This window comes from Miniopterus schreibersii (genome assembly GCF_964146895.1).
Source record: "Miniopterus schreibersii genome assembly, chromosome: 1".
NCBI lineage: Eukaryota > Metazoa > Chordata > Mammalia > Chiroptera > Miniopteridae > Miniopterus > Miniopterus schreibersii.
In genome coordinates, this window is record NC_138101.1 from 186,559,678 (window position 1) to 186,577,406 (window position 17,729).

The 17,729-nt window shown below is 36.8% G+C and overlaps 1 protein-coding gene across 7 annotated transcripts in view; it reads right to left on the reverse strand.

Annotated features, from left to right (window-relative positions):
- CEP128 (centrosomal protein 128) overlaps window positions 1–17,729 on the reverse strand; it is a 289,186-nt gene that overhangs the window by 147,424 nt on the left and 124,033 nt on the right. For all 7 annotated transcript variants that reach the window (XM_081118224.1, XM_081118225.1, XM_081118227.1 and 4 more), the window contains 2 exons: window positions 14,420–14,479; window positions 9,354–9,546 (listed from right to left, as the gene is read on the reverse strand). In XM_081118224.1, coding sequence (XP_080974350.1) covers window positions 9,354–9,546; window positions 14,420–14,479 — 253 coding nt within the window. The remainder of the gene's footprint in view (window positions 1–9,353; window positions 9,547–14,419; window positions 14,480–17,729) is intronic.

A 17,729-nucleotide genomic window follows, 5' to 3' on the forward strand; every position in this document is an offset into this window, starting at 1 on the left:
AGGTGCCTGTGGTCATGAAGTTCTACCTCCACCTGCCCTAATTACAAACCAAAGGTGTTTTGTTAATTTGTCTGATTTTACTCTCTCCCAGCCACTGCAGTTCCATTCTTCTGTGCAGGTAAACTCCACCTCACTCTTACTTTCCTAAGACCACTTACTGTAGAAAACTGACCCTTTCTTTATTCAGTGTCTATTCAAGAACACTAGTTCCCTCTTTTTCAAATCGTGTCAAACAGGAATGACTGACAATGGATGAAAATTGCATATATAAGCAAAAAAAGTTCTATAACTCCAAGAATTATAATATGCTAGAATTTCATACAAGAGAAAGTGCACACTGATCAGAGGATACTGTAATTCACTATCAAAATTAAAGTATAGCCTGGCCAGGCGTAGCTCAGCCGTTGAGCATCAGCCTATGATCCAGGAGATTGCTGTTTGATTCCCGGTCAGGGCACATGCCCAGATTGCGGGCTCGATCCCCAGTCGGGGGCGTGCAGGAGGCAGCTGATCAATGACTCTCGTCATTGATGTTTCAACTCTCTCTCTCCTTCTCCCTTCCTCTCTCTGAAATCAATAAAGATATATTCTTTTTTTAAAAAATTAAAGTCTAAGATAAAAAACCCATTTTGCAGAAAATATACAGCACTAAAAAAACTAAAAATCTTAAATAATATTATTCCAATTAATAAACTTACATAATCAGGTACTGGTATTTTTCAGCTACATTTGCAGATCTTTAGAAATTATAAATGAGGCAAGAGAGATCTGAAAAACACTACTGCCCTCCCCCAAGTAAATCTTCCCTAATAAGGACTCTAACCGTTCACTTATTCTGTCCCTTCACCTAGAATAAGAAAAAGGAAGAAGTAGTGTAAGAGAACATACATTAAAATAAATAAGAACCCTGGAAGATCCGTTCTGTGCACAATTAGCACCTCCCCCCTTTTCCTTCCCAATCTCTAAACCCCTCCAAGGTGCTTCCTTCATTCCCTGTAGCTAGAAACCCACAGACAGCGCTCTCCTGTTACCACGACAGCTATGATGTTTCTGATTTAGCCAAAGCAACAGGTGCTAATAACATCTGACTAGTAGGGAAACTTCCCAGTAATCAGAGTCACACAGAAAATGCCTCTTTACGAGTGCTACCATAATCTACAATTCATATTCCCTCAGGGCATTTATAGCATTTGATAGTCATAGAAGGCAAAAAATAAAATAAAGATCCCTTTCAGTGGCTGCCTCTTTGGAGCACCAAACCCACATGAGAAAAGGAAGTCTAGAAGCAACCAGAGCCTCCCCATCAACACTTCCCGTCTGTAAATACACACACAAGGACTTAATCCTTGTTGCAGCTTTCTACGTAAACTTTTCTATGAATCCTTATCTGGATTAGATTTACTAATTATTTTACTAAAAGTAAAAGGATGTCTCTTTCACATATGGAACCCAAAGAAACTAACAGGCAGTCACTGCAGATAAGCTGACGTTCGACTGAGCAACACCAGTACTTTCATCAGCACAAACTGAACTGAAGGAGAGAAAAGTAAACCAGGCACCCGAGTGTGCATCATCCAGCCACAGGTCCCTTTAACGTTTCTACCCAGGCAGTAATAAAAATAGATGGATATTTCAAATAGAGGGTTTTTTAAAAAAGTGAGCACAGTCAATGACTCCATAACAATTTCTTACAAAATGACCTTTGGGGTTGAGATGCTGAAAGGTGAATAAAATACTTGAGAACTAGAAATTTAAAGGAGTGACACATCTCAAGGTACTCTTGGAGGGAAAGTGAACTGAAGAAAGACAGCAAAAAACCCCTGCAGATGAAAAACAAAATGGAGCTATAGAAAAGTAATAGGGTGCTCAGTCACCTGGACATGGTTACGGAGGTGTGGACATCGAAGGACCAACACAATCCCACTGTGAGAGAGTTCAGATTGGCTCACATGGAGACGTGCACCCAAGGCCAAACACTCACGTCTTGTCTAACGTGACCTCACAGCAAGACATGAGGTACATTAGTTTAAGATGAGATAAAGACCAATTTACAGTCAAGTTTGAAAAATCAATCAGTAAAAGAGCTTTTCATAGCGAAGCTCAGGAGGAAGTATGGCTCTCCACCCAAGCTTATTCCAGATGCCAAGGGCAGCTACACAAAGGCAGAGAGCAAATCCTAAAGCAACCCTCCGCCAGAAAGGACATTTTAAGAGTTTGCCCCACAGATTCCATAAGGAAAGGAAACGGGTGCACTTCTACGGGAGCTGTGCAAAAGTGTTAGTATTGCATTCGAACCCAAAAAGCAGATATTCCAAATTCTTATTAACTTATTCTTACTGTATTTACATCAGAGCATCTTTATTCCCTTTTAATAGTTAGTTAATTAGGTTATTTCTCTGCCTGAATAAAGAGCAGGACAAAAAGGTGAGTTAAGTGCATTTAGGTAGAAAATCAGCATAAACAACATGCAGACATCAGAACTGCAGGCAGTGTGAGTGTGTTAGACCAGTCTTGCATTTACTTAGATTTCCAACTGGAATGTAACCACATATGAACTAGCGATATTATCCCTCCTTTAACAGTTAATGTTTCAGAATGACTTTTACATGAAGAACGTTTGCTTGGAAACAAGGTATTTCACTGAAATTGCAATTTGCCTCTCCTCTCCTCCCTGAATGAACACCACTATGATAAACATATTTAAAGAAATACTGTTAGAACTGGTGTGTTTAGGGAGCATCTCTGAAGGCGTATTATACACACAGCAGCCATTTTCTCTCCCCTGTACTGTCTTAGATAGCATTTTAACCTTCCCACAACAAAGGTGTAAATATTAAAGAGAACCTCAGAGGCCTTGCTGATATGGAGGAACGAGACTGTGTTACTGAGATGCATGCGTCTGTGGAGTGATCACATTAAGCAGCCCCAGCCACAAAGTGCCTGGAAACCAAGATCAGTCCCTTATTTAAACAAGTTCACAAGTTCAGCTACAGAAATTAACTTCTATATTTGTTCATAATCACTAGCATTTCACTGCAACTAAATCATACTACAAAGGTGTCTCCACTTCAGAAGATCTTGGAAGAAAGGTCTCCTTCCAACTGCCACAGACATTTCAGTTTCTAGCAACCTCATAGCTTCAAAGTATTCTTCCATCTTAGCTAAATCTTACACCTCCTTCCTCAAAATGAACGTGCTATGTACTACTGGCAGGCTCAGCTGCGGTTCTAGTGGGAGATATGGCTGTGTTAAGGGGGAAAGGAGGAAGAAGCTGTGGGTCATCAATTGGATATTCACCTGTCCTGACCCTAGTGAACTTTGAAAGCTCTGTGAGAGCCGAATTCTCATGACCACAGAAGTGAGTCAGACAGAATAGTTCCTAGAAACAGTTGTCCCATGGGATTGTATGTAGACGGATATGAAAACTAATTGGTTGTCCTAAGGGTCTAACTGGTTGTCCTGGGGTACAGGGAGGATAAGTGGTAATGGAAAAAATAAAACAAAATAAAGAAAAAAAATTAAAATTAACTGATTAATAACATAAGGAGGCGTGGTCTCGGGTGACGGATTAGGAGGTAGATATCACTTTCATGGGGAGGCACACATAAGAAAACCTTTGATCTTTGTTTCCTATTTATGGGAGAATTTGTATATAATATTAAAATTAGCTTCATTACTTGGGCCTGAGTTTGAAGTTCCTGTGAGCTACTCATGAAATTACAGGCTATCACGTACTAAGATAATGTGAAAGAAAATCTTAGAAATATTACAGCTCTCACGAGTAAAGAGTTTATATCTAAACAGCTAAGCTGACCATTTTTTTCTATATAGCATTTCTAGTGGTTCAGTTGTTACAGTAGCCAAAAAGACTGAGATTTTGACAGGGCAATTTTCTTTCTCACACTTTTAACAAAAACTTGATTTCTTTATAACTTCAGGGAATGGATCTCAACAAAATGAGAAGGACAGGTTGTTTCCAATTTGTGAGGTCTACTGAAGTTGATTGAGTGGTATTGGTTCATTCTGATATTCAATATGGTAGCAAGAACACAGCATGACTTTCATGAGTCCTCTCCCATCTGTAATTCACTCTCTAAACTTATGAGAAACAACCTATCCCCACTTGCCTCCCTGACTCAGTTGCCTGACTGTAAAATTGGATGAACACCTCAAGTGGGTGTTTTAAGGATTAAATGAGATATTACACATAAAATTAGCAAGCTCTTGAGAAATGTTAGTTCCTTCATTCTCGTAAGGCCACCTCAATGACAGTGAGGGTGAACAGTTGAGCATATAAGTCTACCATAGCCTGTAGGGGACTGTGGTGAGGAATCTTTTCAAAATGTGACATGATTAAGAAGTGAATTTTAAATACTAGAGTACAAGGGCAATAGTCTCAATAGGAAATAAAGCAAATCTGTAATCTCTCATGGTTGACATGATGATCAACTGTGATGAACGATCAAATGATTCATCTAACCTAGAAAGGGGAACTTGTGTATCAACTGTCTTTCCAAATACGCTTAGGAAGAACTTGAAGGACTATACTCTTGAAAGATATATAGGGGAAGGATTCTCTTATTGCCAAGTATCCTAGTTTCAAAACAAACAGTGAAAACAGCTTAGCTAATAAAGGGCATCATCAGAAAGTTTGCTGAGGTAATTCTGAGTTATGTAATACTTTATATTTGTTCCTATGTCTTGAAGAAGCAGAAAAATACTAATCAATCAATGTTGATGCTTTTTGTTTTCTTTTTTATTGCTAGAGCAAACCTAAATGTCTAGTGTAGATAAGGTAAGGAGATGTGGCTTCTGATGAAGACACAATAATAAATGGGATTAAAGGGGCAGGAGGCTAATTTGTGCTATCCATGTATGTATGTATCTATCCATCCATCCATCCATCCATCCACCCACCACCCACCTGTCCACCTATCTAAACATACAACGAGTATGTTTATTTCTTGTTTAAATATAGAACAAGATGCAATGGAAAAATAATAATCTATAAAACAAGAGATTAAAACAATATAAAAAGATATATATGCAGATACCCAGAGGAAAAGGCAGTAAGTGGCAAATGTCATGTAATTATATCCTAAAGTTTTAGTAGTAATGGAGTGGTAAATGGAACAATTTCGCTAGCAAGGGTGATGATAAGGGTAGTTTTCACAGAAGGAGAGAGGGAAAAAATGGTGAAGTTCCTGGAAAAATTTGAACTTGATTTGTTCAGCAGTGAGAAAACCACTGAAGGTTTCTGAGCTGAGGAGTCATGGGCTCAGCTCATGGCTGTATCTGGCGGAACTAATTAGAACAGCAGTTATGTGTGCACACATATGTGTGCGTTCTCTAATGAAATGCTACTGGATAGAGATCAACTTCAGGGGGTGCTGCAAGTAATTGATTATAAAAAATAAAAAAACAAAGTTTAAGAATGATTTACTTTCTTGTATTAATCTTAGCATATTCAAGGTTATTTCTAAAAGATAACACCTTTACCAAATGCATTATCAAATAGTAGAGAAATGCATAGAGGATAGCTGGGGCACAGGAAATGGTGGGAACTTGGACAACCAACCATAGTGTTCCTGCTTGGAAAAGTCATCTGTCTCAGGGTCTCTGACAGGCTCAGAGTTAAAGATCAGTCAAGTGGAAAGTAGAAACAAGAGGTCAAGAAGATATTCAAATAAGACGCTTCTGCAATCCTTTAAGATATGAAGTAATAAAGAACTAAATTAAACAGAGATAGTCTAACTGGAGAGGGAGGAGTCGATATGCGAGAAGTGACCAAGGAAAACTGTAAAGTCACCATTTGTAGGGGACAAAGGAGTGCAAGAAAGTAAGCTTTCCTTCAAGTCATAGGGTAAGGATAGGTTTTAAGTGCTCTCTTAAGTTATAGATGAATAGGTGAGTGGCAGGAAAGCTAAATCAATCAATCAATAATGTACACACAGAACATAAACAACGCAACACCACATCTAGCCCAAGGTTAGGAAAAATGTCTACAGTTCGCAAGTCCCTTCCTGGACTCTGTCCTACAAATAAATTCTAAGAAAGTATTCTCTGTTCAGCCACCCACCAACTGCGGAAGTGGTACAGAGATTCAAAGAAAGCAAGGAAAACAGAAAAATCAGCTGAAAGGAGTTTCTCGGAACACTACCAAAGGAAAACCCTTGAAAAGTTGAGATCACCATTGTAGAAACCAATCAGGTACATGAGAACCTTTTGAAATGCACAGTATATTTTTCAGAGTCAGTGCCTTGAACAGCACAGCAACTTGATAGCACTGAAAAAAAACCATGGGTCAAAGAAGAAATTCTAAGAGAAATATTTTCCACTTCAAACTAAATAATAATGAAAATACAACTTAGCAAAATTTATGGAATGTACTTAAAGTATTGCTAAAATGAAAATTTATGACTTTAAATGCTCATATTTGGAAATATAGGCATTAAAATAAAGCTTCTAACTTAAGAAGCCAGATAAGGAGCAAATAATACACTAAATAGAAGAAAATAAAAATAAGAGTGGAGAGCAGTAAACTATTAAAAAAAAAGTAAAGAGTAAAAAGTTGTTTCTTTAAAATAGCAATAAAAACTCAGCAAGACTTATAAAGAACAAAAGATAGAAAACAAATGACTATAATCAGGAATATAATAGGAGGCATCAATATAGATCTTACAGAAATAAAAAGGATAAAAAATATATTATAAAAAATTATGCCAATAAATTTGACAACTTAGATGAAATAGACAAATATCATGAAAAGCAAAAATTAATAAAACTGACTCAAGAAGAAACAAAAATTCTGAATAGCCAACTATCTATTAAAGAGTTTGAGTTCAAAATTAAAACCTTCCCCAAATGAAAATTACAGGCACAGAGGATTCACTGATGAATTCTAGCATACATTTAAAAAACTGTAATATAAACTTGACAAAATAACAACAAAAACAAGCTAGAACTTATAAATGGGCTTAAGGTTGCAGAATACAAGGTTAATATACAAAAAAAAAAAATCAGTCGTACTTCTATATACTAAAAAAGAATATGGAAAATTCAAATTTTAAAATGTCATTTAATATAACATTATAAATGAGAAAAAATAGGAATAAATCTTTAAAAGATGTGCAAGATCTTCATTAAAAACTGCAAAACATCCGTGAGAAAAGTTAAAGAAGACCTAAATAAATGGATCAACAGACCATGTTCGTGAATTGAAAGACTCAATATTAAGATGTCCATTCTCCTCAAATTAACCTAAACATTCAACATAATCCTATCAAAACACTAGTAGATCCTTTTTAATAATATGACAAGCTGATTGTAAGATGCATAAAGAAATTCAAATGCTCTATAGATAAAAAGCAAGCAATAAATTTTCATTAAATTCAAAAAGTAGAAATAAAAGCAATTACCTTGAGAGACTACAAACTTGATAGGCATACCTTCTGAAGCTTTTATGAAAAGTTGAGCATTTGAATATAATTATCTAAATGCACAAATATTCGGTTCTTTTGGATTTCTCCCCACTTACAGTTTTATGTATTCTTATTATTATTGATTTCAGAGAGAGGAAGGGAGAGGGAGGGAGAGATAGAAACATCAATGATGAGAGTCATAGATTGGCTGCCTCCTGCACGCCCCCTACTGGGGCTCGAGCCTGCAACCCAGGGCATGTGCCCTGACAGGGAATCAAACCGTGACCTCCAGGTTCAAAGGTCAGTGCTCAAACACTGAGACACACCAGCCGGGCACCGTTTTATGTATTTATAATACACTATGCATTAATCCATATCCAAAGAAAGAAATCATTTACAGGGTGACAACATTAATAATGTTTACTAAAAGAAAAACTGGGTTGCAATCTAGTGCTAATTAGTGAATATTCCTTAACATGCATAGAGAATATATAACATTTAACTATAAGTTTCATAATTAGATACCACTGTACTGCCCTTAAGAAAAATCACAAGGGCATCATGTGCCTTTAAGTACTGGCACATTTTACATCTTTCCATTACACTAGAGCATCAATGCTCAAAGAGTGGTTTGGGGACTGCCCAAGACTCTTAATAATCCCACTAACACATAATTTGCCTATTTTACCCTCAAATTCTCATAAATATAAAGTACCGTTTTCCCAGAGGTTACATGACATATAACAACAGATTAAACGCAGAAGCAAAAATGAGAATCCAGCTGTCTTCTAAGACAGCACTTAAAGAGATTTAAAAAGTACAAAACAATGCCACTTTTCAATATTTTTGTCCTGGAAAAGAATCAAATTCCATTAATTTTTATGTTACATGTAATGGCTTTATAATTATTATCTTAAAGGAATATTTTTAGATTCTATTTTAATTTTTAATATGGTAAGTATTGATAAACATAATGCACAATAAAATGTTTGAGAACTCGAAGAGCTTCTATGAATATAAAGTGGTCCTGATACCAGAAAAATTGAGAATCACTACAGTACAGTAATAAACAGTACACAGAAATACCCTGATTACTAAAATGAAGAAGAAAAAAAAATTATTGTATAAAGGATTACCATATGTCAATGCTTAGTTTTTCTTAGTGGGACCCTATATTAAGTCTCTTTTGGGGCCTTGAATTAATAAAGTTCACTAATAAAAGGCTTAAGGCCAACACAACATGAGATACACTTAGGATCCCCATGTATAACTTCTGTTTTTCTTCTTCCCACCATGATGCATCTCTACTATAACCAAACAGAAAAGTAGTTTTCCAAGTCTCTTGTCTAACTTTTAAAGTTAAGTATTGCCTACATATTAAACACATTAAAGTCTACCCCTGCTCTCCCAAACTCTCCTCCCCTTATTCTGTTGGTTTCACCGCTGTGCCCATAGCCTTCTAGCATATAATTTACCTATCTGTACTTATTTTCTGTCACCCCACTCAATATAAGGTAAACAAGAGTGGGATGTTTTCTGATTTATTCATGAATGTATCCTCAGCACCTGTAACAGTACCTAAGACAAAATAGGAACAAAATAAATATTTGTTGAATGAATTAGTAGATATCTTACTAAAGTAAAATATAAATTTTGGCATTTTACCAGGAAGAACAAACATGTCTTACCAAATTAACACTTTCAAATGGCCAGTAGACACAAGAGCTATGCAGACAGGAGGGATGTGGTAGCTGATGGAAAGACTCTCAGGGCGGAACAGGTTTCCCTTCTGGACCCAGAAATGAAGGAGAGAGAAAGGAAAGCGAAGACTATGGAAATAATCTGAACTAGAGGTAAGAAAGAAGCTTCTTTCCACTCCTAGATTCCAGGAACACAAGCAAAGAAAAATAAGAGTGAGAGCAGCTAACACACCTCTCTTCTCCCGATGTATTTCCTCCAGAAGCTGTTCCTGCCTTTCGATCTGTTCAAAGAGGCCCTGGAGCTCAGATTCCTTGTTCTCAGTCATGTTCCTGAGCTGCTGTCTGCACAGCATCAGCTCGTGCCGCAGGCTTTTCTCCCTGTTTTCTCTCTCTTTCAGTTCCTCGCAGAGCCACTGAAGTTTAGTCTAAAAAATGACATTTATAGCTAATTAAAAAAACAAACAAGATAAAAATCTAGAAAACAGAAGCATTTCAAAACAGTAGGAAAAATAATATCATGATAATATGAACAAATATAGACAACAACGAACAAATATAAGTGAAATAAAAAATACACAATGGTTCATATCAGTTAAAAATTGGTGTGAAATTAAGCCATGATTTTCTTGGATTCTTATAAAAATTTGGTATAACCTATCATCTTTGGATAGGAAGTACTACAGAAAAATTTGGCCTACTAAACTTCTAATAATAACACAATTAGCCCACTAAAAGAAATTTAGTAAAGCATTTAAAAATCAGAACCACCCTGGAATAGAACTAGAGATTTGTTATAAAAGGGGGTTTTACTTCAGAGATTTAAAACAAAAAAAATCTAGTTTTTCTTCCTAAAAGTGCATATCTCCAGACAGCTAATCAGGTAGAGAGATTCTCTATAGGCTTAGGGAGAGAAAGCCCACCTTTCCCCACCTGGAAGAGCTGAGGAAATTTGGTCAAAGCAACTCTCTTTTCCACAGACCAACCTCACCACCTTTAATATTTAATCTGTTCACACCCAGTGACTGAACTACAAATTTAGAAAACAACTTCACATTTCCCTTTTCTCAGTGCTTTCCTACCTCCTTCATCCCAGTCTTTGGCCTGTGTTAAATACCATTGCTAAGAAGTAATAATGGAGAAATAACAAATCTGTTTTGTCATAGCAATAATCCCATTGGTTGTGGTAAGAACAAAACAATACTCCCCCAAAAAAACACCCTCCGGGACAAAGCACTAATCAGGTTATTTATGTGTTATTATGAACTGAATTGTGTCCCCTCAAAATTCACATGTTGAAGCACTAAACCTCCATGTGACAGCATTTGGAGATAGGGCTCTTAGTAAGATAATTAAGGTTAAATGAGGTCATAAGGGTGGGACCCTTAATCCAATAGGGGAAGTCAAAGAAACTTAAGGGCTTATAGCAAGTTTGCACTCCCTCACCTTTCTCTCTGATTTCCAAGCGCCACCCCCAACTTCCCTGAACCGCCCCATCCCACCCCGCCGACACATGCATGAAAAGGTAGCATTCCACAAGCCACCTTCATCTTGGGCTTCTAACTTTTAGAACTGTGAGAAAATAAATGTCTGTTGTTTAAGCCACCAAGCAGTCTGTGGTATTTTGTTATGGCAGCCTGAGCAGACTAATACAATACAACCTCTGGCTTTAGTTTATTTGTATGAAGCTTTTATTCCACTGCCACACAAAATTTAAAAACAGGTTATAGTTAGATGCTTTTTATGAACTGAATATGTATTCAGAAAATATTATTAATCCTACAAAACAAAATACCAAGTTATGGAAATTTAATCAGCCTATAATCAATTATGAGAATCAGTATTTGTTAGAGAAACACCCAGCATCTTCATTAAGTATGTGGAGAAACAGCTTGAAGCACAGTATAGGAATAACTTTAACAATTCCAAATAACAATTAGCTGACAAGGCTATTAATCACAGTGCAAACACCATTCTATTAACCACTCACAAGAGCATTTTACAGATTACATAATAGGCTCATTCATTTAACTACATCAACAAGTATTGTTAAATAAACCAAAACAGAGAAAGAATTTCCCAATAAGGCAGTTTTTACCTTCAAAGCTGACAGCTTGCAATTAGGTGGGAATATTTATAATTATCTAGTAAAACAATCAAAATGGTAGTTTTAATCTATAAGAATATCCTACTGAGATTTCGTGTAATAATATACTAAAATCATAAAGGACTCAAAGCTAAAAGCCAAGGGAAAGAGAAAATTTGAATAAAAATACTATAGTTGATAAAGTTAGCAACATTAGGACCCTTAATTATGGTTGGCTAGCTTCAAAATTCATCCGAGGCAACAGCCTCCATGGCAGCTTCTGTATACCTCTACATCAGCTCTTAAATAAAATATTGAAATTATTTACATAAGTGTCAGCTTTTCTAGGCAAAATATGATCCTCAAGAGAATCATTTCTTGATTCATTTTTATGTCCACAGCATACAGCATAGTACCTAGGACACAGTAGTTTCACAGTAAAATCTGTTAAACTGAATAAAATCTGGTCTCTACATCCCATCAAGATTTATGACAAAAACAAATCCCTAATCCCTGGGAGCCCCTTGCCTGGCATTCCTTAACATCCATCTCAAGCCTCTTCCACCCCACAATGTCTTATTCTTAACATTCACTGGTTATTTTATCCGTGAGCCTGGCCCAACTCTAAGTTGGACTTCGTGTGTATATTATGCCAACAAAGCAAAAGTGACAAAATCCCCACTCAGTCCTCTAGTTCTTTTAGGATTAACACTAACAGAGGAATTCATGTGGTGGATTTACAAAAACAATTACCAAAGGCCCTCAGAGGTCCTTCTAATACCGCAAGATGTCAGCACAGACAAGCTGAATAGCAATTCTACTTTCCATAGTTTTTGTCCTTTGATTTCAGATCTTATCTTCAAAACTTATAGAGCTGTCCCCTCATCGTTCATGGGAATTACAGTATTGTGGCCCATCAATAACCTAAGCCATCTCTCCAGTAAATAGATTCAATTCCTCCTTAGTCAGTTGGTCAGTGTGGGGCTGCTTATCAGAGCCCTTTTACCCGGTAGAGGAACAGTTGTCTCATGCAGTATTAAAACTCGTCTGATCAGAAGTTCAATCCCATTAAATGATAAGGGAAAACTGCTCACTAGCTCCCAAATTAAAGAGCTTTGATTAAGAGTCATCTCTGGCTCTCATAATTTAGCTGAACAACAGCAGTGAAAGCTTTCTGTTCAGAAATGATAAAGATTTCAACTTGAAAGAAAATTCCAAGTACATTGCTCTTGTCAAAACTGTGGAGTTGTGGAAAAGAAAAAAAAAAAGAGAGAGAGAGAGAAATGCTTTATTAATGCACAACAGAAGTTTCTAGTCAAAAAATTCTGGGACAGCAAAGCATATATATTCTAAATTTCCTGTGCAGGTGGCATAATGCAAATTTGCATTTAGTTCTATCAAAAATGGTTAGGAATGCATAGGGTCACTCTTCTTAAAGCAAGACAGAAAATTTTAGACGGTTGGGTAAATTTCTATGTGTAATCATAATACTCTTAGTTTCTTATTAAGAATTATTTTGGCCCGGCCGGGCGTGGCTCAGTGGTTGAGCGTCGACCTAGGATCCAGGCAATCGGGGTTCAATTCCCGGTCGGGGCACATGCCCGGGTTGCGGGCTCGATCAATGACTCTCTCATCATTGATGTTTCTCTCTCTCTCTCTCCCCTTCTCCTTTCCTCTCTCTGAAATCAATAAAGATATATTTTTTTAAAAAAAAGAATTTTTTTGAGGGGGCTTCTCTAATGCATACCTGGCCTTCAAAGGTGAACCTTGTCTTTCCACCACCTCCAGTCTGTACCTTACGCACCCATCTCGGGCATTATCTGTATTTTCTCAAATATTCTCATTTTCTTACCATTGATATACCTATAATTAACCAACTGCAGAGCTTGGGCATATTTTTTGTATGACCAAGTTTAAGTACTGCATTTTTGCAGAAGCCCTCTGACATGTGGGCAGCATCACAGCTTCCCACCCGCCCAGCACAAACATCATAGTTAGTGCTTCCTCCATCTGTGTTCTTCTGTCAATGTTGACATATTTCTACAACTATATAACACGCCTTAAGGAGATTTAAAATTTGTTTACTTCATCATTGCCCCCATTAAATTCCATGGCTTGCCAACACTTATATGCCCAGTGTCTATAAACGAAAAAGTACACAATCAATACATTTTGGCTGCAAGAAGACGTGAGATGGCAATGCACTTGATGGTAAGAACGTTAACTGTGAGTGGACATAGCATGTAACCCATTTTCCCATTCTGGAAAAGGCACACCCTTCTCTGAACACTCGCTTTTCTCATATTTTTAAATAAGGACACTACAAACTCAAAGGTTCCTTCTTGTAATAAAATCCTAACTTGGTCCACAACTGATCAAGTTTACAGTACACTCGGTCTTCTTAGAGAATTTAAATGGGATGGAAGGCTTTGCACATTATTTTAAAGCTGAAAAAACTAGTCTAAAAAGGAATGCAAGTGCTTATGTACTAATACTTGATTAAAGAGATATCTACATCTTACGTGGTCATAATTTTCTATATATTTTAATTTCTATATACCTAAATTTCTATATATCTGAATTTCCAAGTTGATCTATGAAGATAGCTGATAATTATCCAAAGTGTAGAATATTAGCAAATTGCTCAATTTTACTTACATTTGCTTACCTTCCATTAAATTTGAATCATAATGCTAAAAAACCAGGAAGCATGAAAGTTTATCTTCAGAACTTAAAGTCAATCCCTCCAATTTTGTAAATGAGGAAACAAGACACCCGGAGAGGTGAAGGGATTTGCTGAGGCCACACAGAGACTTGGCAGCCTTGGAGCTTACCCTCAGAAACCAACATATAATAAGTATATATGTGTAATGAAAGGCGGTAACAGCTGCCTTGACTTTTGTACCCCTCAGGGACATCGCCCACCCCAAGGAAAAGGCACAAGAATCTGTCTCTCTGACAGTCTGTTTTTAATATTTCAACAGTTTACCTTCCTTTTTTTCTCATCCTATCCCTATACATTTAAGCTAACTTTTTAACGTTAAGCTAAAGGAACATGGAGGATTCCTAAATGCGTTACAACAATATCTTACCCAGCAGCAAAGTACTATAGCTTCTCATGCTCAGTTATGTGACAAAAATATGTGGCTGGCTCAAATAGAACACCTTGAAGCCCATAAATACTATGATAACTTTAGGATTCAAAGATTATTTACCTTGCTTTCTGCTAGCCAGCGATGTGGGTCATAATTAATGTCAGGGCCAGATGAAAAAAACTAAAAAATGAAAAGAGAGAGAGAGACAGAAAATAGTCAATTAGAAGTAGATTTTTCTCTGAAATGAATTTACCTAAATGAACATTTTCACCAGAACATACAAAAGTTTAGTGCCTAAGCTATAGGATTTAGAAAGAAGACAGTTCCTACCAAGTACTCAACCAATTCCAAAGCACCATTTATTTAGCATGTCTACTTATGTAAGCTTACACATGTATATGTAATGTATGTCTTGACAGTAAATGTTTAGCTCAAATACAGAGACGTGTATCAACGCTCAAGTGCCATCGCTGTTAGAATCTCTGGGGGCTGATCCCAAGCGGCCTTGATTAAACCAGTTTACTTCATTTTGGGGCTTCTTTCTTTTCCTCAGTCCTGCTCCACGTAATGCACTGCACAGTGGGCTAGGTGTAATTACACGGAAACTTAATTCTTTGTCTCATTCATCCTTCTTTAATTTTATACTCTGAGGGCCATTTTGTCTCATTAATGGTTGTGTAAAAATGACAGAAACGAATCATACAGTCATTCCTTTATATCGCATGATGGTAACCAAATCCCACAATAAAAGGCTGTCTATGCCAGCTGCCCTGATTTCCTTCACACCCATTCATAAAACCACCGTCATCTGGTTCTGCACTATTACTGATAAACTGTACTAAAGGTTGTCAGTGATTTTACAATTGTAAATAGAAACTTTTTTCTCAATTCCTACTGTTGTTGAACCTGATATTTTTGCAGGACTTCTAGAAATGTTCTCTTAAAACTCTCCTGTCCTTCTGCAGAAGACATCTATTCCTATTCAATTCTTACACACTTCCTGATGTGTGTGCCCATCTCTCCCTTAGGGAATGTCATTAGGAAATTCACTGAGACGTGAAAAATGCGGAATGAGTGCGGCCACATCCACATACAGGAATGTTGTATTCTCATACCCAACCTTTCTCTCATCCACTTTTTCACTACCTGAATCTCATCCAACTCTCATGCCCTCTCTCCCTACCTTTTCAAAGAAATTTTCCCGAATCGCTCTAGTTCATAGCAAACAAAATGTGTCTTGATCCAATGCCTGTCCTCTTTATGCTCTACAAATAAACGAATGCTCAGACCAAGTGTTACGGGAAAAGCTCTTGAATTATCAAAGACTGGTCTGGGAAAATGATGTATCTTTAATTCAGACATTTCCCTAATTGTTTTATAATGGTGGTGGTGATTCATTAAGTGTCTATCCTTAAGTTTTCAAACACTACAAACATTTACTAAGTACAACAATAAATATGGTGGCTGGAAAAAGATAATAGTAAATAGAAATAATACCAATATCTCCAAGGACTTTTCCCAGACTTGTTTGTTACGTATCTGTTACTCAGTTCGTCCCACAGCACAGTCACTCTCTGTATAAAATGGCTGAAAATTTCAGCAGGAATATTTTAAAAAGTCAACAAATGACAGGGAATAATGGGAATTCATCCATTTTAAAAAACACTTTACAAGGACCACCACTCTCCCAGAGCTCTCTGAACTATAAAGCAAAGAATTGATTTTAAGAAAGGCCCAAGGGTGGTTTCTTTGAGGTGGGAACAAATGTTTTATTCTTGGGTGTTTTTTTTTAAGTTTATAGAAGTAAAACAATAGAAGTTATGCACAGAAAGACACCCACAATGAAAAAATATGTACTCCTAAAAAAAACTGAATAAAATTTCCATTCTTCTAAATGTATTTCTACTCATCACTTGGACTGAATTAGTTTCTCTCTAGGGGAAAAAGTGTAAAGACCCATTACTATGATCACCCCATTCCTAGAAGCCTATTAAAAAAATAAGGTGCTTTTCAGAATAGATTTGATGGAAGAATAATTTAAGCAATCTGCTATGTGCACACTATGTTTTAGCCTATAATTACCCATAATGAGGTATATATACCTTATAGCATAATCCAAATGTTTCCATTTTTACATCTCTACTTGATCGAAAACAAGTTGTCCTGACATACATACTTACGTATAGAATAAATATTGCATTAATATGTGATTCTTTTCGATGAAATTAGGATTTCAAGGCCACACATCCTTTAAATATACGTAAACATGAATCGTAAATAAATACAGCAGCATTAGACAGAAAAAATAAATAAACCAGCATTATAACAGACCCTATAACAGGACTAAAAGGGTCAGTTTTTCCCTGTGGCCAGTTACTTCTTATATTTGTCCTCTTAAACTGACACCTGATTGGTTTTAAAATTGTACAGAGAAATACATATTTTAGAAATTCCATGAACTCCACCAAATTCTATCAGTTGAAATATTTTCATTAAGGTCAAAATCCTAAGATACCTTCCACTTCATGAGTAGAACTATAGTTTTATTTTCTTTAAAACACCACTTAAGAAAGAGAAAAGCCCAGGGGGGCATGGCCCAGCAGTTGAGCATCAACCTAGGATCCAGGAGATCGCGGTTCAATTCCCGGTCAGGGCACATGCCTGAGTTGCGGGCTCCATCCCCAGCAGGGGAGCGTGCAGGAGGCAGCCAATCTATGACTGTCTCATCACTGATGTTTCTCTCTCTCCCTCTCCCTTCCTCTCTGAAATCAATAAAGACATGTTTTTTAAAAAGAGAGAAGAAAACAATGGTAAGGAAGAGCAGGAAAACTGGAAAGGAGTGTGAAACGCAGTGGTTACTTTCTGAGGAACAGGATGAATGGCAGAATGAAAAGAAATACCTGAAGCGCATTTTAAAAGCCTTATGCATGATACTATAATTTAAGCACTGTCGCATCATCAAGGGAAACAAACACAGGGGCAAATGAGAGCTGTGTCAGGTTATACCATATCAAAGCAATCCAATGCTCTCTGTCTGTGACACAGCGGTACTAGAACCTAGAGTTAATAGAGGCGATTACCTTCAAGAAAGTAACAACACCCATGATTACTTCTGTTTTTATTTACCATTTCACTAGGACTATAAATTGAGTAGCAATCAATATCTCATTTTAAAGATAGAAAAGCTAAATTAAATATTCTTTGTTTAAATAGGGAAGGCAAATATCACAGTGGTTACTTGATTAGGCTCTAGAGTTAGACTCTCAAGACCTGAAGTCCTAGTTGTAGCATTTAACTAGAGAGATGGTCAGGGGGCAAGTTACTTAACCCCTCCAAGCCTTGCCTTCTCTTGCCAAAAATGGATTTAATCAGAGTACCTATAGGATAGGGTAGTTTTAGGGGTTAAGGGAGAGACTGCATGTACCATACT